General features: G+C 42.0%; 1 protein-coding gene across 9 annotated transcripts; it reads right to left on the minus strand.

Annotated features, from left to right (window-relative positions):
• Positions 1-448: 448 nt before the first annotated feature.
• On the minus strand, positions 449-27675 carry LOC120398961 (mediator of RNA polymerase II transcription subunit 1-like). 9 transcript variants are annotated; one of them, XM_039526772.1, is made up of 17 exons: positions 27629-27675; positions 25290-25393; positions 23791-23875; positions 23133-23187; positions 22569-22701; positions 21245-21273; positions 18581-18652; positions 18431-18505; positions 10858-10928; positions 9863-9928; positions 8998-9103; positions 8071-8195; positions 7450-7562; positions 3975-4170; positions 3514-3609; positions 2933-3041; positions 449-1339 (listed from the first exon to the last, which is right to left on the minus strand). In XM_039526772.1, the coding sequence occupies exons 1-17, from the start codon at positions 27663-27665 to the stop codon at positions 1090-1092; spliced, it is 1722 nt and encodes a 573-aa protein (XP_039382706.1). In that variant the 5' UTR covers positions 27666-27675; the 3' UTR covers positions 449-1089. The 9 variants fall into 9 exon arrangements, with proteins under 9 accessions (XP_039382706.1, XP_039382704.1, XP_039382708.1 ...); XM_039526770.1 differs by lacking the exon at positions 27629-27675 and adding an exon at positions 27193-27534; XM_039526774.1 differs by lacking the exon at positions 27629-27675 and adding an exon at positions 26323-26421.

Consider the following 27675-nt stretch of genomic DNA (forward strand, 5'->3'; position numbering starts at 1 on the left):
ATTTCTCACTATATAAATCAATTCTAGCACCTACAAGACAAGAATGCTGAGGAGGACTTCTCACTATCTATTCCTGTTTTAAGTTGCCACTACATAAGTTTTCATCTGGTTGAAAGCATGTTTAGTCAGAGGCCAAAAACAAATTTGAATGGTTTGCTTACCACCTACATTCAGTGGATCTGAAAGTAGGTTTTTTTTGTTTTTTTTTTTTAAAAACACACACACCCACACCCACCCACCCATAATTCTGCTATAACATTTTTGTACTCCAACAACTGAAGTTTAAGTTTTCGAGCCTAATAGTAGGCTAATCCTTCATGAATACAAGTCATGGGGCAGAATTTAAAACTAAAAAATTACAGCGCCATTTATTGCACACCTGTATTATCCATACCCCCCCCCCCCGTTATCCAGAACTCTTTTTGCAAAAAAGAGGACATTAAACCAATACAGGAGGGGGCAAAGCTTTTAATTTACTACACGGTTCCACTTTTGAGTGAATTTAACATGGGGAATGGTGCAAATAAATAAGTCAAAACTCATTTGCATCAAATTGCATTTGTGCACAAAATAGCTTACTAGCAGACTGTTTCAAACAATAGTTCCTTTCCCCTTCCACCTTTCTTACAAATTTTTCAATTACATTTAAAAAAAATGTTAATGCAACATTATGGTTTAATAAATGGAACCGCACAAAGAAAGAAAACAAAATCTTAAGGTTACAGCAATATAACTTGGCCACATTGCATGTTGTATTATATGTACACCTACAAATATTTAACCACCAACAAAAACCTAAATAACTACATGCCCATATATGCATTATGGGTTAAATTAAGGTTGCTACAGTAGTGATAATTTGACTTTTCAAATTTGCATTTATATTCTCAAAAAAGTATTAGTTTTTTTTGTATTTAGCAACATGCAGGGTTGAAAATATTTAATTCTAAGAGGAAATCCTGCTAGACTGAAGTATTGATCTTGCCAAGTTCTCCTCTACTGTTTCTTGAGACAATATCTATTGGATTGATCACACTACAAAAAAGTGACATGGAACCACAGTAAACATCAGATGAGTACTTGCTTTAGTTATACTGATGCATCACAAGTCTCACACTCAATACTGGCCGTGGAGCTGCTTGCCTCCATGTCATCACATGAATTTTGCATGCTGGCTCCAGAAATATTTGCTCCGGTACTGTTAGAAGACTCAGTTTGCTTGCAGGTCACTTCAGGATTTTGCTCAGAGGTAACTTCCATATTTTGTATTTCACCATCAACTTTCATTGTGACAGAATTCTTGAAAATAGCTCTCATAACGAGAGGGACAGACATACAACTGAGGGGGGAAAAGAAGGAGTTGAGAACCTTATTCACTACAACGTTAACCACTCAGTCTCAGCCACGGGGGCGGGAGGGGGGAAAAAGACTAGCTTGCTGAAGTGATCCATCTTTCTGTGGGAAAATACAGATTATTGAATCAAATTATCTTGATGTGTGTAACTCTTCAGTTAGCTAATATGGCTTTTCATTCTTAGATATCCTGAGGACTGCATGAAAGCCTTGGTTAAAAAATAATAAAATAACAACAATAATAAATAAATAAATTTAGGATTTCCCCTTAGATAGTTCCAAGTTTGGGATTTAGGGTTTTACTTTTAATGAGAGCTTAAGTTGACAGCATTCATCTTACAATTAGAAAACTCTAGTTTTTAGATCATTTTCATGCATTGTATGAAGTTTAAAAAAAAAAACACAGCACCTCAGTCCTGACTTATTATCCACATTAGGGCCTTTTTACCAAAAAAGGGGGTTTCTACCATCTGTACCACTCATAGGCGCCGACTCCATGGGTGCTCCGGGGCTGGAGCACCCAGGGGAAAAATTGCATCCACCAGCAGCCAAGCTCCCCGCCCCAGCTCAGCTCACCACCTCCTCCTCCCCCCCTGAGCATGCCACATTCCTGAGTCTCCTCCCAGCACTTGCCACTGCAAAACAGCTGTTCCGCGGCGTAACAAGCTCTGGGAGGGAAGATGAAGGAGCAGAAACACAGCAAGCTCGGAGAGGAGGCGGGAAAGAGGTGAGGGTCGGGATTTGGGGAAGGGGTTGGAATGGGGATGGGGGCAGAGGGTTGAGCACCCATTGGCGCCAGCAGAAGTTAGCACCTATGGGTACTAGTTCAGCTGAAGCAGAATTAGCAATAGCAGGAGCCCAAAATGTACAATGCTCTAGCTGCAGCAGCAGTTTTCCATATCTTGTTGCTTAAATTCATGGTTCAAATCCAGCCTACATCCAACTTACTGCCAATTGGACAACTGTTTATTGACCTGAATGAAGTGAATTAGTGGTCCCAGTCCACTCAGTGTATGCATGTTCATTCCACAGCAGCCCCACACAATTTGGACCCCTCATCTCAGTAGAGATGGAAAGAACTGAATAGACATGGAAAATGAACTGCTCACTCCCCAGAGATGGTGCCCTCTAGAACACAGGAGGCACATGATGCTAGGACAGCATGGGAAAAGTTGCACTGCAGCTACTTCTGCTGTACCGGTTGTGTGACTAAGCAGATGTATCTACAGCTGAGCATTGGGCCCCTTTTAAGAAGATAAAAAGAAATGTCTAACTTTCAAAATGTTTTTTCACTTCCTACTGTAAAGAAGTCTTAGTTGCAGACACAAGAAGTGCTAGCGTAAACATACATATCACTAATTCAAATTGGGTAAATGAATAAATATGATATGCAAAGAAAAGTGACACCTTTCTTTGAGAACTAAAATATACTTTAGTAAATGCAAAGAATCTTTTGTTCTGTAACTTTTTAATAAACAAGTTCATTTGATCATAGGAATGGTAGTTTTTACTATTTCTGAATATGCATAAAAATTACCACCATTAATGTGTCCCAAACATTTTAGAGTAGAACACTTACCGCTCCATGACTCTTGTGATAAAGTCATTACAGCAATTTAGAGCTACATCTTGAGGATGTGTATGAAGACTGCATCTGATTTGTCTGGAGCTCAAGACATCAGCTACCACTGAATAGGAAAAAATATGGACATTTCAAAATTGTGTGTTTACAAAAGGTCTAGCAATATTATTTATAACCCCTGAGTATTTCCCTTTGATCCAAGTATGGAAATTAAGACATGTAACATTAAATATTAATGGTTATATTTACCACAATAAACAGAATGTGCTCATATAGCTCAATTACTATTGCTGTAGGAACTGATTTCAGTGGGGCTCCATGGGCGTATGGCAGTCTCTCAGTATACCCATGTTCAATGCATTGCAGAACCAGGGCCTTAATTCTTCTACATTTCCTGACTTTTTGTTTTGAACTGGGCAACCTTAAAGCATTTCCTGTTTGTTTATATACATAAACATGTAGAAGAGTAAAGTTTAGGAAGATTGAGATTCACAGTACAATTGAAACCCATGTCTTGATAGAACAAAGATATTTGTAAATGTGATACAAAGAAATAGTGCTGAATATTCCACACTTACCACAGGCTAAACTCTCCCCCATAGGATGCTGGAATGAGATGGAAAAGCTAGTGTCCTTTTGTGGAGACACTTCAAAATAAAGCAGCTCTGAGCAATCTGTAAGGCAGTAACTTTATTTAATAACTTGATTTAAACTTAGCCCCATTTAAGTGAATCATACACTAGCCATTCAAACGCTGACAACTCAGAATCTAATTATTGTCACTCTGCAGTTCGGTTTGTGCCTCTGGAAACTAAGTACTGGATCAGACATGGGTGTGCTACTCAAAATATTTAACCTACAGAGAGCCCTACACAAAAAACTAAGGATGCTGATAAGAATTCAGTCATTTCAAACAATTTGTAAATAGCAATGGATTTGGAGAATGCACCTGCTGTGCTGGTGACATCCAACTTGCAAATACAAAACAAATCAGTAGACTATTAGAGAAACACACTGGACTTCATAACATACAATTTACCTTCGTTTATAGTGTTCTCCGAGACACAGCTGCCAATAAGAGTGTTATATGCCACTTGATGCCGAAGAATCTCAATTATAGCAGGCACACACTTTGGATGGGTAAATGGAATTTTGCTGACCAGGGCTCCTGTTATACCTGATTTCTCTGTGCCCTTATTTATGAAATAACTGTGCTTCGGGCAATCTGGAAGAGACTGACGAAGAAATACCTATATTTGTGCGGAATGGAAACTTGGGAAGGCAAGATGGCTAGTCCTGATACCAGAATGTTACAATGGATCTGGTACCAAAAAAAAGTCTTTTGTAGAGCACACATTTGTCAAGTCTGAAATCCCTGTCCACACCTCCTCAATGAAAATATCACTCAGAAACTGAGTCAACTAAGACCAAGCCCCTCTCCTGCAAAATACCTTTCAACACAGGATAATCTGCACTGAGCTTCATGCCAAGAGACTGAGTTCTAGTCTCAGTTGTTCTTGTGAAGGCTGTTAATAAGGGCGGTGAAGGTCATCATGAAATTAACAGCCTTTTACCTTTCATTTAGGAGAAGCTAGTATTATTCAGTCATTATACAGGTAAAAGAGAAAGAGGATATTTCAGGCCAAGCCGTGAACTGAGTGCTCTCACCCGACAGACCCTAATCTCATTCACTTTCCCATACTGCCTTTCAGAAGGAATGTGCTTAGCTGTGTTATCTCTTCACCTCACTTTTCCCAGAGTCAGGAATCCTGATAACCAGTTGTGACACATGGCTAGAAAAAGGGTTAAACATCCTGCAAAATAAACCCCAAAAGACATGTGGGGAGATAATGTTTGTGTTTGTGTATTTACATATGTATGAGGAGGGCAGACGATGCAATCAACAGTCCCTGTCTCTGCTATATTCTGATAATCCAGAGATCAAAAGAAAATCCTAGCATTTAAATGAATTGTAAAGATGGGATATCTCTGTAGTCATCTCTCTTTAAAATGTATAGCAAATAATCTGTGAATGGTGGAAGAAAGAGCAAATTGCCTTATGTTAATTCTATGGTCAAGTACCGGTGATTGACCTCCTTCAAAGTCATGCTAATTACCTTTTGAACTCCAACTTATCAAAAGACATGAAGTTGTATAAAAGATCTTCGAGTCCCGATTCTGTCATCTCAGTTCTGCTTAGGCTTCATCAGGGGAAGTTTGAGTCAAAAGACTGAAGTCCCAGTTATGCTGGTACACCCTGAATATGATATTTGGACACTGGACTATAAACTGATCTGGAATATTCAATTACCTGGGAGGCAATATGTCTGATCCTTTGGGACTGGTAGAACCTTTCCTTTTATATTATGAAATAAGATTTACAGAAATTTTCATCATATTTGACGTGGGTACCTGGAGGGAGGCCTGAGGCTGGATCACTTTAAGGGAACTGTGTTGTATGGACTTCTGAGTAACCAGGAAGGTAATAAAGAAGCTGTTTTATGCTGGCCTGGTAAATCTAAGTATTGGAATATCTGCCATCTTTATGGGGATTGTCTGCCCCATTCTCTGCAGTTCACCCTAATTAAGTGATCACAGCTGGCTCCCCACTAGGACCCCGGACACACCACTGTTCCGTACTGTCTCACAAATAGTTGTGTAACCAACTGGCAGAGCATGTATTGCATCTACCACCTAGGGGTGGTCCAACTACCAAATAACTTGTTTCTGGCACTGATTGCTCCTACAGCTAAATTAGAAGAGGTTTATGGGCAGCTACAAAAGGTGTGGGTTCAAACCCACCTAGTGACTCATTTGAGGGGGAAAAAAGAGTGATATCTTTTTAGTGCAAGGACTCTGGAATAATTGCTGAAGCAATTTTATTTTGCAAAACATATTCAGAAGTTTATTTAGATGTGATATTTGTTTTAATGTAATTTTAGAATATATTTGTGCAGCAAGTGAAGGTATGATTGTAGCAAGCATAGGAAAATTCACTAGCATAGGTAACAGTGGTAGTGAAGATGCGGCAGCTTAGCCCACCTTAGCACAGGCCCTCTGGAGACCCTGGACACCTACTTGGGTTGCTGCACTGAAGTCTGTGCTGCCATGTCTTCACTATTGTTACCCACACTACAATCACACCATTTGCTGTCTAGACATAACCTTATTGGTTCCGCCTTGGTCAAATGGGAGCTGTTGCTTTAAGAGCAGGGCAGGGCACTTAATTGAGTGCATATTAAAGAACAATTGGGCAGGGGCAGGTGTAGAATTTTACCTGTGTGTCCAGAGGGGTGGGCGGGGGGAAGACCCTCCCTGTTTAAGCACCAAAAAGGTCAGCACTTAATTTAATAAGCTTATTTTTCCAGAAAGTAAAGTTTCATTCTTGAACGTGTAACATTAGCACTTGGTAGGAAACTGGATACCTTAGGGCATTGCTAATAAGCTACAGAGTCTCTCACCCATATCCAGCACAGCTCTGTAGAGATTAAAGTGATTTCCATCTAATGGATATGTAGTGGCCTCTAAAGAGGAGGACTTTGGTGGGTCTCAGTTGCAGCTATCATATTATAAACTCACTCACCAGTGCCCTCTTCTCCAACTGCCTCACTCCCCTCCCACTTTCAGAATTAAGGAATGCTAGAAAAGCAGATGTGGGAAATTTATCTACAAAGCAGTGGTAGGGCAAACAGTGGCTTTCACCTACCAGGGCTGTCCTGCCAACATCTTACACCAGTACTAAATCTCAGCAGTCTTTAAAATTTATGTTTAGGTTATTTTTCAAGTAATTTCTAAATATGTAAAATAGCCTCAGTTTAGGAGCTATCATAGTACTAACTAGGAAACTATTGTTTTTAACCACTATGTACCAAAAACAAAAAACCCCACAGAAATCAGTTAAATTTATGTATAATCAGATTAACTATAGGAGTGGCTAATTTTTTTTACACTCTTCTTTCTGCCACTCATTGTAATAAAGACTATAACAAATAGTAAATTCACTACTCTTACTGTTATGCAGTAGGGAATTCTATTTTTAAATCAGATTTAAAATGGAGTGACATGATCTATGCTAAAGATTTTAAAACTGAAAATCTAGCTGGGAAGCCTCTTGGATATACTGGAGAATCTCAGATTTGAGACTAGTCACTAATAAATTCTGCTTCTGAAGGAATTACAGGGAAAGTGGTAGACAAATTTATTTAGGGTAAATGCTTTAAAAACCACTACCACCCACATACAATTCATACGACTCCAGTTACTACACACAAAACAATGTCTCCTTTATCACCTTTATAAAGGTGTCAAATTGCCTTAAATTATTTAAAAGTAAGGAGGTTGACAGTTAAAAAAATTGGAATAATATACTCCCTGATGGGCATTCAGTTATGTCAGGATTCCTGAATACTGGCATTGCTTACTGACAGACAAAAACTGTTTACTTAACCACATAAATGCAGACAAAGAATAAGAGCAAAATGACTTGCATATATCAAAAGTCAGAACATACATACCACAAAGAAACAAGAATTATTCATGGCCAGCTCTTCCTTGTACTCATCATTAAAGGTAAATTGAACAATCAATGCATGAAGAGAAGCTAGCTTCAGTCCATCAATTGGAATTCCTAAAGCCAGGTCATTTTTAGATTAGTATTTCTGAACTGATTTGTAGTTATTCATGAGACATGGAAAATGTTTGTTCCATTTTTACAAACAGTCATCATAAAGAAGATAGGAAAGTGTATACCCCCATTTTACAGATTGGGAATTGAGGCACAGAAACGTGACCAGGATCACACAGGAAGTCTATCATAGCTTCATATTAAATCCTGATTTCTCATGTTCCAGTCCAGTGCCTTACTCACAAGACTATCCTTCCTTCTTATATTGTCATTTCTATTCTTGGTCCTCTGCGTGTTATTTTCCAATGGCAGGTCACATTTACATGATAGCACATTATTAATGTGCTAATCACATCTGAGCTGATAGGAATACTAATCAGAGGATTTTCTTTCACATAGAAGGTAGAAAATCTGGATGCATCTCCTGCAAAGTTAGTATGAGGGAGGTAAAAAGGAAACAAGCTATGTAGAATACTCAAAAATATTTAATCTTACAGATAATTAAACATGCCTGTAAACTTCTGTATCTCTTGAATACTAGATGAGGACATAGGAAAAGGCCGATGAAACGACAAGAAAAAGCAAGCTGACAAATCCATGCTGAGTTCATCAGTCAGTGGTAAAAAAGCAAGGTTGCTGAGGAAAAAAAGGTAGAAAGGCAAGCTTGTTAAAGACGACACTGGTGTGACAAGGATTCTTAGTGCCCAGGGTAAAATGAAGACACACATATGGTATAGATCATTCTCTTCCCACCTCAAGAAAAATCTCCCTCTGGAAAATGCAAGTATAGACTAGATGTCATAAAGCAAAGTCTATGTGAAGACTGATAGAGAAGGAAGGTGAGCCACAAAGACAGACAGAGCAGTATACAAGGATTCTAGCGATAAATCAGTGCACTGTGGTTCATTTTCAGTGAGGGTAAGAGGGGAGTTTCCCCTCAAGCCTACCCCTTGTATTACCTGTTCAGACAATCAGATTAAATGATGCTGCCCTAGGAGTGGTCATGCAAACAGTTTAAAATATTACACAATTTAATTACAATACACTTAACTGATATACCCTAATTCAATTTAAAGTTAGGGGCTTGATGCAGGAATTACTGGATGAAGTTCTATGGTCTATGTTGTACAGGAGGTCAGACAAAATTGTATCATTGGTCCTTTCTGATCTTAAGATTTATGATCCCATGGAATTCAGAGTTAATATGAACTTGGACATAATTTTAAAAACTCTTTTGGAAAAACAGTCATCTGATTATGCAGAGTATTCCCAAGAGGGATAATGCCATCAATACAGTAGTGTTGCTCTTGTCTAACAGTGGGTTTGCATCTCCGTGATATGATCATAGGATCAATACAAATGATGTCAGGGTTTAATGCCAATGATTTGAAAGTCCATTTATATGTTCAGAAATGTCAATAGTGCCTTTGAATCTCACCCATCTCCTGCCTGAGAATCCACAATTAACGGAGAAATGGGAAGTTTGTGTGTTGTGTTTGAACTTCCAACAGTTACATATACTTTTGTTCCACATACTTGGGAGCCTGAGGGAAGAGAGAAGACAGGTATGAGTCAGTGCATTTTTTTCCCCCTTATGAAAATATAGATGAATGTAGTGCTGGTGAAAGGTGCCAGACTAGAAGGCCTGGTGTCTTCCAGTCCTCTATAGTGCAGGCACAACCTAGATAGCTACAATGCAAGATCTCCATCATCTAGCCAACGATTACCTTAACCCAGATTGCCAAAGATGCCAGTTTGACCATCATAGCTGATGCTCTTTTGTGACATGAACATGTCTTCATTAAGGACCAAAGGACCACCAGTTCCATTTCACACAGGTCACTGAATGACTTTTGGTTGCTACCAAATTAATTAGTACCAGCAACCTAGAAGTGGCAAAGTCTCCAGTTTCCTGAACGATCATGTTCCTGCACTAAATAAGTGCATCAAGTGTATGCATCTTTCTGGACTGTTACACAAGCAGTTTACAAATTAATTTGTTCCCATCTTAGTGCCAATCGTGAAGAACCAAAGGATACAGAAATGTCATTCTAGTTGTTCCACTTACAAGGAACTATCTTGCATATGAACTTGGATGTAGTGAAACCTTAAATTGTTTCCAATTCCATTTAGCGACCTTCTGCTTGAAAGGGAACTCGTATTGTAGAAAGATAGTTACTTCACTATGCGAGTTCACCCTTTAACTACACTGGATTCTTTTCAGACTACAATTGTAAAAAGTCAATTCCTGTTCAAAAAATAAGCTAACACTATTTTAATCTTTACTGTTTATCTATTTTTACCAGGATTCAGCTCTTCTTCCAGAACTTGATAGGGAGATAGATAATATTCAATGCTCATTAGGGTTCCTGAAGTAGAAATAAAAATTACAATTGCTTACTACAAAACATCGTCAATTTTGAGCTGGCAAGAAAAAAAAAATCCTTGAGAACTGGGTGCAAATGTAAAAACTCAAAATTATATATATTTATTTGTAAGTAATTTTCAAGTCATAGTGTTGAATTATATTTTACTGCTAAAATCTCAATGAGTAAAACGTATAGAATCAATTTAATCTAACCTTTTGAAAGTTATATTATACTTCAGTTGTTACATAGTCTCATATTCAGACCTGAAGAGACTAGATTTAGCAATATTTTAATCATTCTTTCCAAATTCTAACATTTAAATATTAGTATTAAGAAGAACATCCAACTGGAATACACAAATAGGCAAAGTTTCTTAAATTGACTCATCTGCTCTGGGGAGGAAAGAAATCAATAATACATAGACAAGGGACTTTCATATGGCTCAGCATAGCTAAAGTATGTATTGAAGATATATTTTCATAAAATGTCTGAATTCTGAGAGTTAAAGCCCAAGGCCCCTGTTGACTACAATCTACGATGATCTAGAACAAGGCGCTAAAACCCATCAGTTCAAGTTAGTCCCCCTTTTAGGCAAGCAACAGTATCTCTTTTGCAACTATGGTGAGTCTCATAGTTACTCCCAAAATTCCCCAAATGACATCAGAAAGTTACTAGCACAGTTTTTAAGATGGTATGATATCAGGCTGCTGGAATATATTTCTAGCTCTATGGTCCCCAGAGCATCTTTTCATTACAGTAAATGTACAGTGCCTGGGAATACAGAACCCCTGTCAGGCATTACTTCAATACAAATAATAAATATAGCTAATGATGCAGCTCAGTACTGAAGGATCTTTGCTGTGGGCACACTGTTTACTCAAGTTGGGGTTTGTTTTTTTAAATCTAAACAAAAAACAAACAAAAATTACCTCCAGTTCTTTGCACAAGCTGTCCTGCTTTTCCATGAAGTACTTCAGTAACTCTGTTTACATCCTGTGTTCTATTTTTTTTTACAAAATACACACTGATCAGTGGTTCTAGAGTAACAGTGCTATTTAAATCAATATAAAGCCATTTCATTCCATTAAATATTCTCTCTTCTCTTTTGATTGCCTTGGCTTTAGGTTTTGTGCAGTTCTATGGTAGTTTTCAGAAATTCTCTCTCAGGCAACTCACTACTACCCTACGTCTCTCAGTGGCATCATGCACAGTCTCAATGCTTGGATTTCCAGCTTCAGCTGGGGCCCACTCTGTTCCCTTGTCTAGGCTTGCTGCATATTTAAAATTTGACATGTTTTGGTTTTGTACAGCCCTGGCTCTAAAGGGAGGTGTGATGAAAATACTGGAATGACAGACACAAACTAATGCAAGGGCAAGGTGGGAGGAAGTATGATTAAGTGACTTGGATAAACTGGAACTCAAATGAGACACACACACACACACATCAATCCACATACAGTGCAAGTATTAAATAATAAATTGCAAAATGGTAACAGGCTGAAAGAGATCTATTCCGCTGTACAAATAACTGTGAATTGATGAGTAAGCTAACTGCTCAGGATATTTGCTGACAGATTTGTGACTAGTGAGGACATGGCATGTTAGCTCAAAAAGAAATGACCATTCTCTCAGTCTGAGAACTGGACAAACAGACAAGTTATGCATTGGGACTGCAACAGGGTATCTATTTGTGAGATACAGTGCAATTTTAATATGAATAAATTTGCAACCCCATTTCACTAAACACTGAGCCACATATTAAGCTGGCATAAATCACTTTGTTTTCAAAATCAATGGTGCTTAAACCAGCTGAGGATCGGTCTTCATTTCAGAATGTCCATTTGTAGTTTACAAACCACATACTGTAACTGTGCATCGGCAGAGGGGAGAAGAGACTTCCCTGTTTGCAGGCAATCAGGCTGTCCATACCCCTGCACAGTTGCCAAGGCATGAACCCACAAGGGGGCCAACAAAGAAAACAAGCCCAGCTATAAAAGAGGAAGAACAGAGAGGAAAAGGGAGGCAGAAAGGTCTGAGATAGCAGAGGGGCAACAGACTCACACCAGGCTGCCCCTAAGAAACTGGACAAAGGAGACAAAAGACAACTGCAAACCTGGAGTTTAAGGGCTGATAGACTCAATTTAGGTTAATTTTTTGGAAAGGTCTAATGGGAGGCAAATTGAAGGGGACTAGTCAGGAGAAAGCTGGAACCCTTAGAGAGACTACACCAAGGGCAGCAAACAATGTGGTACCAGAATTGGGGATTGACCTCAACTGTCCCTGCAGAAGAAGGAAGCTTTTTTATTTTTATTTTTTAAAAGTTATATTTATATACACACATGCAGAAGAGCTACGGAGGCAAATCAGCTCCAACAATGGCTGGCTGACTCACAAGCAAAACAGCAGCAGACACAGCAACAGCTGTTTGAACAGATGGCAGGACTAGTACCAACTGCTGCTACTCAGGTCTCTGCCCATAGAGGAAATGGGTCTCCCATACTTCAGGGAGCCATTCCAGTCCAGACACTTTCCAAAATGTTAACAAACGATGACCGAGAGTCATTCTTGGTAATTTTTGAAAGGGTGGTCATGGCCTCTCAATCACCCCCAGCCCCATGGGCAATCAGCTTGCTCCATTCCTCATTGGGGACATCCAGGCAGCATACTAGGGACTTGACGATGCAGTGCTCAGAACTATGGAACAAGTCAAGGATGGCCTTATTGGGTAAACCACAGGAGAACACAGGCAGCTGACTGGTTTCTGGACAGGATAGGTTACAGGCAGCTCTCTCAGGGTCTGTGGGTAAGATTTCCCTGAAATAGCAGACCCACCATTTTAAGCAGTGAAAGTTGGAAGGAGGATGCTTCCTCCCAGCTGCTAGAAGACAAAGGACAGACTCGATAACCTGTTACTGCTATGGACAACAAGTAGCATTGACAGACTACGAAAGGGTGGATCCCCTGAGGACACAGGAATACCCCCCCATTTTGCCTTTAAGGCAGACTTGTTGTACTGCATAGATCAGGACAAGCAAGTGCAGGAGATATGGACGCAACTACTAATACCCCAGGTATATCATCGCAAGCTTCTAAATTTAGCACACACACCCCATGTGCAGGACATCTTGGAAAGGACAAGACACATTCTAGGATCCTGGCCTGATACTCTTGGCCAGGGGTCCTTAAAGAAGTCAAGAATTTCTGTGCATCATACCCCAAATGCTAAATTAGTGGCCACTAAGTGAATCCAGCAGGCTCTACTAGTATCCCTTCCTTTGGTGGAGACCACATTTGAATGAGTAGGAATTGATCTTATAGGCAGAGCCTCTGCTAATCTATTGGGGGCCCGAAACAGGAATGTTTGCCCCACCAACACGCACAATACTAGAACAGGCAAGTTCAGGGGGCCCCTTTAGGATGCTCGGGGCCCTAAGCAATTGCTTAATCTACTTATGCCTATCACTGGCTCTGCTTATAGATCCCCTACAGAAGAGCGCCTTTGGACGCCAACATATACTTGTTATTGTGGACTGTAGTAAGAGGAGGCCCTGAGATATAAACCTTGGTATCAGAGGCCTGGTATGAGGCCCGAGGCCTGAACTAAAGTAATGGTCAAGACTTTGCTAACATAAAGCAAAGTTAAGCTGTGAGCCAGAGGCAGGCCCTGCTCACAGAAGCTGGCAAGGAAAGGGCTGATGCTGCAAAAAGAGACATATCTAAAAGGTACTGAACACCAGATATCAGAACATTTGCATACTTGTACACTCCACACAGATAACAAGAAACAGGCTGGCCCATCCCAATGACAGGGCCAAAAGGGGAATATGATGGATAAAGTTGTTTTGTTCGAACCAACATGAACAAGGTGAGAGGCGGCACCTTACTACGTAGAGGGGTTGTACCTCATACGTCAGGAGTGATGTGTAACTTGTTTGTGCCTGTGTATAAGAATGCATCCCTGGGGCAGTGTCTTTGTCCGGCTGAGGGGGCAGTGGAAAGTCCCGCCACTGACTGAGCCGGGTCCATTGCCAAGAGGCACTTTCTCGTAGTATGCCCCGAGTTAGACTAAAATATACAGGAAACTGTAATTGTGTCCAAGATCGCAATAAACTTGGCCGACGTGCCTTCGTACCTTACTAGACTCTGTGGTCATTGGGGGTTCTCGTCGGGTCTGCTGTGTCAGCTATCTTCGAAGAGCTGGGACAGCACACAGAGGGAACACACGCACGCAGCCGAGTGATATCAACACTGAACAGAGCAGAGCACCACACCGGTAGCACTCTGACAACATATACCACCTAATACCTGGAAGCCATGCCACTACAGTGAACAAATGCCTAGACTATCCCATCTCCACACAGGTAGAGATTCCCAAAGAGATCCTGACAGACCAGGGAACAAATTTCACATCCTGGCTGATCAGAGAGGTCTGGGAACTACTGAAAGTCAAAGCATTACTCTCATCTGTATACCATCTGCAGACGGATGGCCTAGTGGAAACATTTAATCAGATGCTCAGGAGAATGCTCAAGAAATTCATTATCCAGGCCCTCGACATTGGGATCAACTACTCTTGACCCCACTCTCCACCATCAAGGAAATACCAATTTGCGTGGTGATGCTTGAGGTATCTGGGCAACCGGCAAGAGGCATACGAAACATGGTATGGGAAACATAGTACAATTATGTCTTAAAGTTATGGGAGCGATTGGAGGTTATGGGGCATAGGCTAGAGAAAACCTCAGAGAAGCATGGGCACAACAACAACTACATTATGAGAAAAGGGCACAAATGCATGCCTCCCAGCCAGGCAACAGGGTTCTACTACTACTTCCAAGCTCTGAATCAAAGCTAATAGCCAAGTGGCAAGGTCTCTATAAGGTGATAAAGAAGGTAGAAACCATGGACTATTTAGTCAGACAACCAGGGGGGGGAAGGAGAAAAGAAAAAGGAAAAAGTTTACCACAAATTTGCTGAAGCCCTGGAGAGCCAGGGAAAACCTCTTCCATCATGCTGAGGAACCGGAATTGGTACCCTAAATTAATGACTACCTAAAAAAAAAAGCTCAGTGCCCCTCAGAGAGCCTAAACCTGAAGCAAAAGGAACAGGCATTCCAACTGGTGGCCGCTTTTTCAAAAGTATTCTCAGCATCACCCCGCAAAGACATCCATGGCCCACCATCACATTAATATAGAACCTGTTAAATTAATACAGGAAGGGCTCTGATCAATCCCCAACAAATTGAGGGGAAACCATCAAGAAAGAGTTCAAGACCATGTTAGAACTTGGGGTAATAGAGGAATCCCAAAAAGTGACTCGAGGAGTCCTATTGTGCTGATTCTAAAGCTGGTCTGCTCACTGCATTTCTGAGACTTCAGAGAGGTGAATGCAGTTCCAAAATCTGATGCCTACCCCAAGTTATGGGTAGATGAACTCTTATACTGGTTGGGAGAAACCTAGTACATTACCACTTTGGATTTTATGAAGGAGTACTAGCAGATCCCCTTAAGGCCGGACTCTCAGGAGAAGACAGCTTTTCTATGCTGCTTGGCATATTTCATTTTAAGACAACGCCCTCCAGATTACATGGGAAAGTAGCTACTTTTCAACAGTTGATGTGGTAGTGTACTTGAATGACAGTCATTTATAGCAAGAATTGGGATTCCCATCTGAATAAAGTAGCCTCCATTCTCCAATCCCTGAGGGAAGCCAAGTTAATGGCTAACTCCGCTAAATGCACAATAAGAAAACAGGAAGCCTGTTATCTAGGGCACATGGCTGGCAGACAACAAATCTGACCATTGGTGGATAAGATTCATGCCTTACAGGCATACAAGACCCTCACTTCCAAAAGACAAGTCTGGGCCTCCTTAGGTATAGCTGGCTACTACTGCCAGTTCATACCACATTTCACCAACATAGCAGTTCCGCTAACTGATCTAACCAGGGACAACCCCTAAGACAGGTTTTATGGGTGCCCACCTGGGAAAGGGCCTTTCAAGAGTGAAAGGGCACACTCTACAGACACCCAAGTGTTGTATTTCCAAACTTCGAGAAGCAATTCATATTGCAAACAGATGCATATATGCCAGAGGCAGGACTAGAGGTAATCCCTTCCCAAGAGGTAGATGGAGAAGGACACCTGATAGCATACATCAGCTGGAAACTCTTTCCTCACAAGAGGGTGTACTTGGTGATACAAAAGGAAGGCTTGGCTGACAAGTGAGCGATAGAGAAATCACAGTACTAGCTCCTAAGAAACCAATTCACATTAGTTACCGATCATGGCCCCTTGCACTGACTGAATGTAATGAAAGAGGTGAACCTGAGAATAATGAGATGGTACCTGTAATTAAGCCTTCTTGTTACAACACTGAGCAAGAAGTTTCGATAGAAATGCCAATATTCTGTCACAAGAAGTAATCTTCACTAGCCAAGGCTAGGCTTTGGCCGTGAGGGTTTACAAAGTGGGTTTACAAACTCTTTACTGAGCATAGGCAGACGGAAGAAGAGTCTTCCCCGCTTATAGGCAATCAGATGACCACACCCCCACACATCTGCTAGAACTGCCAGTTGTGTAGGCATGCACCCACAGCTGGGACCAATAAAGAAAGCAAACCCAACTACAAAGGAGGGAGAACAGAAAGCTGGCTAGATCGTCGGGCTCAATGGGTAGTTATCAACGGCTCGATCAGTAGCGTAGCTAGTGGGGTTCAGCAGAAGCAGCCGCTTCCCCTCAGCATGTTTTCAAAAAGCTGCACCAGCTGGGCCGGCGCTGGCGGCAGCACGGCTGGAGGAGCCGGGGGGGGGTGGTGCGGCAGATGCGTCCGGAGGAGCGAGGGGGCAGACTCCTCAGCTCAGGGCTCGGCGGCCAAGCGCTTGCTAATGCGGCGGGCGGGGGGAGGCCAAAGGACCCCTGTGCCTTTAAGGCCACCTGGCTGGCAAGCCCCGCATGGAGCGCACCAAGTGCCGGGAGCAGGCTGGGGACAGGCAGCGGCACAGGACGGAAGGTGAGGGGGTCTGGTGCCTTGCACTGGGGGGGTCCGGCTGAGGGCTCCCCGGGGCTGGGCCCGCAGGGCAGGGGTGCAGGCCATGCTGTCTGGACCGGGGCGGGGGGCCCTGGCGCGGCACAGGAGCCTGGAGTCTGGGGCAGGGGGGCAGGACCCGCGGGTGGGGCCAGGCCACACAGCCCAGTGGGGGATAACTGCAGAGCGCCCTGGGCAGGAGAGACTCTCCCGGGACCACAGTGGGATGGGTGGGTATTCACACCCCCAGGAAGCCCGCAGGAGTCCTGAGCTGGTCCAGGGTTAATCTAGGGGGGAAATGGGAGGAGTCGGGGGCGTGGCCAGAGGAGGAGCCAAGGGGGGGTGCCTTTTTTATGTTTGCTCCCCCTACACTTAAAACCTGGCTACACCACTGGACTCTATGTCTAGCTGGCAGCTGGTATCAAGCAAAGTGCCCCAGGGTTTAGTTTTGTTCAACATCTTCATTAATCATCTGGATGATGGGACAGATTGCACCCTCAGCAAGTTCATAGATGACACTAAACTAGGGGGAGAAGTAGATACACTGGAGGGTAGAGATAGGGTCCAGAGTGACCTAGACAAATTGGAGGATTCGGCCAAAATAAATCTGATGAGGTTAAACAAGGTCAAGTGCAGAATCCTGCACTTAGGACGGAAGAATCCCATGCACTGCTACAGGCTGGGGACCAACTGGCTAAATGGCAGTTCTGCAGAAAAGGACCTGCCGTCTACAGTGAACGAGAAGCTGGATACAAGTCAACAGTGTGCCCTTGCTGCCAAGAAGACTAACGGCATATTGGACTGCATCAGTAGGAACATTGCCAGCAGATCGGCACTGGCGAGGCCACATCTGGAGTATTGTGTCCAGTTTTGGGCCGCCCCCCTTCCCATTACAGAAAGGATGTGGACAAATTGGAAAGAGTCCAGCGGAGGGCAACGAAAATGATTAGTGGGCTGGGGCACATGACTTATGAGGAGAAGCTGAGGGAACTGGGCTAATTTAGTCTGCAGAAGAGAAGAGTGAGGAGGGATTTGATAACAGCCTTCAACTACCTGAAGGGGGATTCCAAAGAGGATGGAGCTAGGCTGCTCTCAGTGGTGACAGAACAAGAAGCAAAGCTCTCAAGTTGCAATGGGGGAGGTCTAGGTTGGATATTAGGAAAAACTATTTCACTAGGAGGGTGGTGAAACACTGGAATGAGTTACCTAGAGAGGTAGTGGAATCTCCATCCTTAGAGGTTTTTAAGCCCCGGCTAGGACGATTTAGTTAGGGTTGGTCCTGCTTTGAGCAGGGGGTTGGACTAGATGACCTCCTGAGGTCCCCAAGAGAAGTTGGCACCATGGCAAAGATTTCTGGTTTCCCACTGGGAGAAAACCCAATATCCATGTATACTGCTGTGAGCAATTCTATTATACCAATTTCATAATTTCATATTGCAATAAATAAAACCCAAAGGCCCTATGTACTCAAGATTACCTGTACAGAAGGGACATTGAATAGAGATCTTTTTCCAAAGATTGCAAGGCAAGATATACCTTAGCTTTCATGTCACTAGGAAAGAGAATACAGATTATTAAGAATTAAATATTTGACAAATAAAAGCTAATTATATTTAAGAGATACAACCTATTTCCTGGAATTTGATACAGATTTAACAGGCCTTCTAGAATCCTCCCAAAGGCATCATAATTCTTCATCCTAACAATAAAGAACAATTACTACAGCCAAAATACCAAAAGATGAAACGAAACACACCATACAGCTTTATATAGAGAGGTGGAAATATTTCATACAGTGCATAGAGACAGTGACGTAAACCTGGTTGTAAGATTTGGCATTTCACAACGTTGTTAAGAATTTTTAAGAATATATCAGGAAATGTGAAGTCTTGACTCAGGCACAAAGCAATGCAATTAAATATGACATTACTTAAGTATGCATCACTGAAAGCAATCAACAGGCATGGTATATGTATCTGACAGCTGGAAATGTAACTTATCAGCTAGAAACATCACTTCTTGACATTTCAATACAGTTAGTCGTGCACTAACACTCCCCCATAATACAATGGGCCCATAGATAGTTCTTTCATCAAAACGTCTCCAGGTTCTCTATTCACACTATATCTCCTAACACCCCTGTGAAATAGACAAATTTTTAAACAGTCTGAATGGGTAAATTGAAACACAGAGGATAAGCAACTTGCCCAAGGATACACAAAGTCAGCGTTAGGGCCAGGAATACGACTCTAAATCTCCTGACTTCACCACCAGACCAAATTCTCTCTCCAACCAGAAACTTACATAAACCATTTAATTTATCTCTGCCTCAGTTTTCCCATCTAAAACATGGGGATAGCAATACTTCTGCACTTCACAGGCACATTTGTTAATCTTATTTTACTAGTGGTTTGAGGCCCACAAATGTAAGATGTTATAAAAATGGAGAAGTATTAAATGTAATACTACTTAATAGGGTCACCATTAGCCAATTAAAGACCATAAAGTAATGAATATCTGAGATGGAGTTAGATTGAATGGCATACTCTAAACGGGGTGGTTTAGTGTACTTTCCCCCTTATCACTACATATTGTAACTACACATCACCTTTTAAGATCATAATTGGGAGCAAAACATTTGATGCACTTTATAAAGGTACTACTATCACCACCAAAGGTGAGTGAGTGAGAAAAAGAACGTTTTGAACTCAACTAGCTATATGTATGAAATTAGAGATGCTAATCGTTCAGTTTGAGACAAATAGTGTTTAAGATGACCAATGTGCAATGCAGGCCCTCAGGTAGAAGGAAGACAAAGGATATGTCTGTCCATTTCCTACCCATCCTTGTCCTTTTTATTCCAGTAAAAAAAACACACCTTATGTGAGATACCACAGCCACTGAAATATACTCATTGGAAAGAGCAGTTGACCAAATCTGTTTTAAGTATATTATAAAAATCTAATGAGCTTTTCAGCAGGTCTTTAAAATGAAGGTGACTTTTGGAACAGGAAATGTTTAGACAGGTCAACAAATATTTGGCAGTAAGAATTTTTAAATCCATTGCACAACATTCTCTAGAAATATCACTAGTGGGAATGTGAAAACCCCTCTTTCTCCCTTTACATTATGAAAACAAAAACGATTATTCTGATTTATTTGCACTGCCACAGTAGAAGATTGATGAAAAACTGAAGAAAGAAAGAAAAAAAAAACCAAGGGAGTGTCAGTTCAGGGTCTGAATACAACAAAAGCTAATCTGTGAAGCAATAATATTTGGAAAATCATTTTAAGAATCCATATATTTCATTACTAGCCAAAAAAACATAGTTTGTACTATTTTATATGTATTGTCCACTCTTTAATAAACAAGGGTTTAAATTGTGTTATGCAGCCCTGCAGTCCTTGTAAGATAAACACACATATTACCAGGGGCGGCTCTAGGCACCAGCAAAAGAAGCTGGTGCCTAGGGCGGCAAAATCTAGGGGGCGTCCCCTGCGGCCGGCGGGGGCAGCAGGCTGGGCCGGCGGGAGGACCGGACCTGCCGCAGGCATGACTGCGGACGGTTCGCTGGTCCCGCGGCTCGGCTGGACCTCCCGCAGGCATGACTGCGGCAGCTCAAGCGGAGCCGCCGGACCCGCGAACCGTCCGCAGCCGCGGGAGGTCCAGCCGAGCCACGCGGGACCAGCGGTCCCTCTGCAGTCATGCCCGCGGGAGGTCCGCTGCTCCGGGGCGCCTCCCGCGCATGGCTGCTTGGGGCGGCCAAAAACGTAGAGCCGCCCCTGCATATTACATGTGTTCAGCTGATAGAAAGAGCCAATACACATTGTTGAATTTAATGGAGCCGCATCTGCTTACACAAGCAGTTACTCCAGAAGTGAACATACCTTTTGCCTGCAGTTATTTTCTAAGCTGTGTTTGTATTTCCTCCCCTTTAGTTTACAGACTATAAAGAATTAAAAACAAAAAAGCCCTCCAATATGAAGCATTAAAGTGGATTTTTTTATATTTTTAATATAGATATGTTTAAACAAGGACATTGATAAGAAGAAAGAGGAAATTAAAACAATCACTGTCTGGTTTCATACTTAAAAAACAAAACAAAAAATAATCCAGTTTTCAATAATATATAGCTTCCTGATATTAGGATGTTTAGAAGAGAAAACTCTTGTACTATTCCCTTTAAAATACAATGCTAACTTAAATGTTTCAGAAATTATTTTAAAATAGGTTCAGGACTATTAAATAATTTCCTTCCAATCAGCCAAGGAATTCTAAGCAAGTCTATACCTTAGAAGCTGCACCAGATCATCACAAACCTAGAGGGAAAAAAAAAAATTAGAAGGCCAGACTTTCCTAGCACCCTTCCTAGCACCTCTGTAAACATTTTACTGGTGACAACAACAATTCTTCATTTTACTCAACAAAATTTCCTCCCAGAAATCAAAATATTATATAGTTAGTTATGCCAAACTCTTAATATGAGAATACTAGGAAAAGAGAGTGGCTGTGTGACTGACAACTACCCAAGATAGAATTTATCAAATAAGTTATTTCTAAAATCCATTTGCCAGTTTTTTTTATTGGCAACTATTGTGGTGAGGTTCTCTGAATATGTACTTCCATTCTTAATAAAATAACCCAAAATAAATGACAGATTTTCCTCGCTAGACACATTTGTTCCAGCTGATTTTGAGTTAATTATTTTCAGATTTTTGGGCTGACTGCCCTGAAGTCCTCCACACTTCCGTTTAGTCACAGAACAACAGCACTGGCAGCACAAGCTTTTCCACTTTACCCACCAGGTTGTTTCACCTAATAACAAACAGCAGCACCAATGCTTTTAGTACACAGTGATGTTCTATCAATATTTTAACAAGGGACTCCCAGAAAAAAAAAAAAAAAAAGAGAGACTGTAATAATCCCCATTAGCAGGAATGCATACATGTGTATTGAAGATGGCTGAGAAATTCTCATAATAATTAAAACACCCCCTCTGGGAATACATATTAAACTGCACTTTACTGGAATTCTTAGCACCTGAGGAATATATTTAGTATGTTGAACATAAGTGTTCAACTTTTGTAGGGCTTTAAGAAGGGATAGATACCTGGTGGAAGGTCTAGTTGTAGCAATATTTGAAGGGGAAGTAAGAAGCAGAAAAATAGACCCACTCTTCCCTTATGCTTGGTGGTAGAATTTTAACGAACAACTCACAAGAGCTTCCTACAACACATTATAGTACTCTGAAAATGTAAAATGCAGTACAAAACCTATTATCTAACTAGGAGAATAGCTCAGCCTGCCTATTTGTTGAATCACTGTCATTTAAAATGACAAAAAGGATTCCAAGTACCAATTGCTATATGGACTCTTGTCTTCTAGGAACTATACAAACATGATCAATACATTTAGGTATACAGCTATATTTATGCCTGTAACAGTCAAATGGAAGTTTGTTCAATAGCAGAGAAATATCTTAGTTGGTGTTTTTCCAGCCAGTTACAAGGATCCCATTATGAGTCACTTTCAGAAAAAAGAGCCATAAAAAACAAGATTGTTTTGTTACGCAAGGAGCATGATTTTAAAAAAAGCAAAAACAGATCAACTTTACCACAGGAGCTTCTCCAGGGTGAGCCAATTTTACATCTATCACCTTTCCATCTTTCTCCAACTGAACTTCTACATAGAACATGTCTGATGTTAAATAGCAAGCTGTTCCATTGGGGCTTATGTGAGATTTCAACCTACAGAAAAGGAAAAAGCATAGTCTACCTGGAAGTTTTGTTGTGTGAAGAAAGAAGGCCAGTTTATTTTATTTGGAAATGTTTACCACTCTAAGATAGCTATTCCTTGGCTTAGCATCTGATAACTATCCAACCAGAGAATGTACTTTTGGTCTTCTCTTTTGTGATTTGCATTATTAATGTGTTTAGCAAATATTTACCTTAGTCTTTGCATGGCTTCCTCAACCCCTCCAGAACAACCACTTCTAAGAATGCCACAAATAACTCATTAAGAGGAGATAGTTACATATCCTCTTTTTGTTCTACATAACACAGCCCATTAGAAGGTCAATCCAAGAAACTTCACAAAATGTTAAATCATCCATATGATAATTCTCACTGGATTTGAGGTAGTTCTGTTTAATTTCCATTTAATGCATAAACAAACTTACCCCCTTTGTTTGGATAAAAATTCCAATCTGCTCATCACAGTAGACAAAGATTTAGCTGAAAAGGGGAAATTTAATCAGATTTCAATGTACTAGAAAAAAAGGCAATTATTTTGCTTCAGAAAGTATGATTTAACTCAGGGGTAGGCAACCTATGGCACGTGTGCCGAAGGCGGCACGTGAGCCGATTTTCAGTGGCACTCACACTGCCCAGGTCCTGGCCACCGGTCCGGGGGGCTCTGCATTTTAATTTAATTTTAAATGAAGCTTCTTAAACATTTTTAAAACCTTATTTACTTTACATACAACAATAGTTTAGTTATATATTATAGACTTCGAGAAAGAGACCTTCTAAAAACGTTAAAATGTATTACTAGCATGCGAAACCTTAAATTAGGGTGAATAAATGAGGACTCAGCACACCAATTCTGAAAGATTGCCAACCCGATTTAACTAGTATAGATAATACAAGAGATAACGTCTACCCTCTGTGTTTATACAGTTTCTAGCACAATAGAATCTTAATCCTGATTGGAAGCCTCTATTCGTATCGAGGTCGTGCCCAATCAACCACCACTCCTCCCACCTTCTCTCCACCCCGATACAGGCAATTTCATGGAATGTTCAACAATGGATTATGAATTTTCTTGCATCTTGTTACCATTTAAAGTCCTCTGTATCTTCTCCAAGCAAGAGAGTAAAGGATGATGTGGGGTAACACTAATGGAACCTCGAGGTGGTTTATCCTAGCACAATAGAGGAGGAAAAAAAGAATTTCAAACATCACCAGTGAAAAAGAAACTGGATTCTGTTTATGAATTAGAAAGATTCAAACCCAATCCAAAATAAAAGCAGTAGCTATTTCACTCCAAAAAGTATTCTGTAATTTCACATGGAGGTGAAAGCAGTTCACCACAGCTCCAATTCTGCAAACTCTTACACATGAGTAACTTTATGCATAAGAGTAATAATACCCAGCTCTAGAGTAATCCCATTGAACTAAATAGACTGACACCCTTAACACTGTAGCAATTGACATAAAGCCTTTTTTAATTATTTGTATTACCATAGCACCTACGAGCCCAAGTTGCGGAGCAGGACCCCACTGCACTAGGTGCTGTACAAACAGAACAAAGAGCTTATAGTCTAAGTACTTAAAATAGCACAGGGACTGCTATCTTTGGGCCAAATTCAGGCCTTGTTTGATAATCTGAACTACTTTCACCAGGCTTCCTAGGGGCCAATCCAGAAGTCTTTATTGAGTTCTTGGCTTCAGGAAGAGTGTGTCTGAGTAAAAACTGAATGAGCAGTAACTAAGGACTCATTTATGTAAGCATTTACAGGATCGGGGCCAAGTCCTATTTGAAAATGTGATGTTAATTAGAAATTAGGGCCTCCTTGCTGGCAGGCACTGTCTAAAGACCTCCAAAATCAATCAGCAAAATTATGTTCCCATTTTTGTTAAGTGGGAATTTTAGTTAAATATTAATAAAGAGCGTAGAAGGAGGACATGGACACAAATGTGATTTGCTCTTTCTAGGCAGTATTCATGACTGTGCTAGAGCCACCGTTGTTTATACAAGGAGACACGTAAATACAGTAACCAACATGGAGAACCAAAACGACTAGTACCTTAAAAGTTAAAATTATAAAAGATAATCTAAGTAGGAGCCTCCCAACTGACCCGCAGTCCCCCATGAATGGCCAATCCTGAGCTCCTTACGTAGGTCCTAAGCCAGCAATGATTTATGCACATGCTTAACTGGGACTATTCACATTGCGTAGAGTTAAGGGTGTGTAAGTCTTTGTGGGGTCACAACCTTCGGGCTCAGTCATTCTTTACTGAGGCCAACTCCCACTGAGGTCAAAAACTGAGAAGACCTCAAGCCCTTAAGAAGTATTATGAAAATTGCTAAGATTATCAAACAAGGCCCAACATTGTTAATGGAAAGCAACTCCCTGCACGGTTTTAAAGTATCCACATCAATTGTAAGAAACAGAAGTCAGGCTTTGATAGGTGTAAGAAAGCTCCATGAAAAAGCTTCACCTTAAAAAAAAAGTCCCAGAAAAATTTCAGATTAGAGACATTTCTGTTGTTTGCCCTTTGGTCAAACACCCTCATCTTATCCAGCTGCCAACAAACTTGCTGATATTTCTTACCATGCAAAGACGTACAAGTTTCAGAGTTTCAATCCATGGTTTTTGTGCATATTTTAGATGCAGCTTGTCCATTAAAGCATTTATTGAAAGAAGTGTCACAGGATCTGGAAAATATTTTGAAATTTTCTAACATGCAATACTGTACTTTACAGGTTACTTTATCAGTAAAAAGAAAGTGGGTTGTTCATTATACCCATTCTACTTAAACTGTATAGATAAGTTCATAGATGTTACACTTCAAGTAAGGAAACAGAGGAAAGATGGATTTGAATTTTGTATACAATAATTTAATCATAATAGGCAGTGTTGAAATTTCTCAGGGTGCATTTCTGTGTGTTAGCTTTGTTTTTCTACATCTTTCAGGGTTTTTGTGCAAGCAAATGTAGACTTCACTTCCATGTGGACAGAACCTCATGCCGACATGGAGCTCATTGAAGACTTAATTAGCCTACAGAGATAGGCAAACGGAGGGGCAGACCCTGTCTTGATCCCTGGCACAAGGGGCAGCAGCAGAGGGAGAAAGGCAGTCCCTGACAGACAGGGAGAAGGGAAAACAAAAACCACCTCTTGGGGGCTGTCAATGGAAAAAGGAGACAAGATAACCCCGGGGCCGGCCATGACATGGGAAGAGGAAGGGGTGGGAACAGGATCAGGACCAAGGGCAGGAACCAGACTGAGATCAGGGCCCCAGCAGTTAAGCCGCCACCATGCTGCACCTCTTGACCAGGCACAGGGTTCAAGGGGATGGGAAAGGGGTCCTCTATGAAGTCAGGCCGGGGTACCAGGGTAGACTTGGCACCCTCAGTCACTCACCTCTCTCTCCACAACAAAACATCAGTCTCCACCACAGGAGCAGAGAAGATACAATCACTCAGTCCAGTATCGTACCCCCCTCCACAATGTCCTACAGCAGCTCCACACACAGCTCCCCTTCCTCCCTCCAGGACACCACCAGCAGCCTGAGAAGCAGCAGCAGCCAGCCAACCAACTAGCCAGGAGACCCAAGGATGGTAGCAATGGTGGGGTCACTCACTCCTCTCTAGAGAGCAGGCCACCAGGGCCCTGCAAACAACAGCCAGGGAGACAACAGGAGGGGTCTGTCTGACCAGGGGAGAAGTGGGGCAACAGCAGCTGCCCCAACTGAGAGCTGATACCTGACCCCACACTGATCACTTTAGCATTAATTAGGTCCACCTGTAGATTATGGAATGGGTATAGGAAGCATTCAAACTGGCTACACCTCTGTGGCACTTGATGGGGATCAGTGGTGGGAAACAGAGCCCAGGCAGGAAGGTCCAGGTGCTATCCTGACAATAAATGTCACTTGGTGCAACCAGGAGCATTCCAAACACAAAAGGAATGTCCTCCCCCCCCCGGAGTAAAAGTCACTCCCAACAGTTGGAGAGGGGAGTATCTTCCGCTCATCCTAATTGACTGAGCTCATAACCACATTGCAAACTTTCTAGAATAATATCAGAAGGGAGGAAATTTCCCCCCTCCCCCCAGCTCACAGGTGGGGATAATAGAGGGAACACATCAGAGGGGCTTTTTACACACAGCTTTCCTAGTTGTGCATGATGCCGCTGTGCACAGCTGCCTGCCCTCACTGCATTCAGTGCAAGCACACTACGCACGTGGGAGGAATTTGGGGCAGGGTGTGCAATGTACCCACAGAATACAAGCGGCCGGACTGGAGGGGGGGTTGTTTGGTGACACAGTGGCAGCTCGGAGAAGCTGGGGGCAAGCAGGAGCTCAGATCCCAAGTACCGAACATGCGGAAGTGGTTTGCGGCTAAACAAGGCAACCACATCTTCCCTGTCTGCTCAACTCCGCTGAGCTGTAAAACCCCCAGCCTCGGGAGCGACCAGAGCCTCAGCCCTGCCCCCGGGCCACCCACATTTACCAGCCTCCTGGGACCCTGCCTCACTGCCGCAGGGACCTGGCTGGGGCCAGGAGCAGAGGGACACCTGCTCGCTCCTCTCCTTGGGACTGGGGAGAAGCTGCATCCTCTGCATCGCTGGGCTGGGTCCTCAGCCGCTGGCGCCTCCCCACCCCCGGATACTTGCAGCCGCAGCAGCAGCAGCTGTGGCCCATTCACGGGAAATGCTTCCTAATGAGCCGGAGCCACAGAGGGCACGTGAAGAGCCCGGGAGTCTCCCCCACACCCAGCGCAGCCCGAGCAGGAACTTTCCCCCAAGCCAGGGGCTGCTGCTCTGTCCAGTAGCCCAGACAAGCTGACCGAGGGAGATTTTAAATGTCTCATTCACACACAGTAAAACCCTATCCCCGCCCCTTCCCGAGAGAGAGCCTAACACAGGGCAAAATCCCCTCCCACCTACCTACTCCATCCCTCAGAAGGGGGAAACGGAAACTCATGACAGCAAAA

Source organism: Mauremys reevesii, linkage group 2 (genome assembly GCF_016161935.1).
Source record: "Mauremys reevesii isolate NIE-2019 linkage group 2, ASM1616193v1, whole genome shotgun sequence".
Lineage (NCBI taxonomy): Eukaryota > Metazoa > Chordata > Testudines > Geoemydidae > Mauremys > Mauremys reevesii.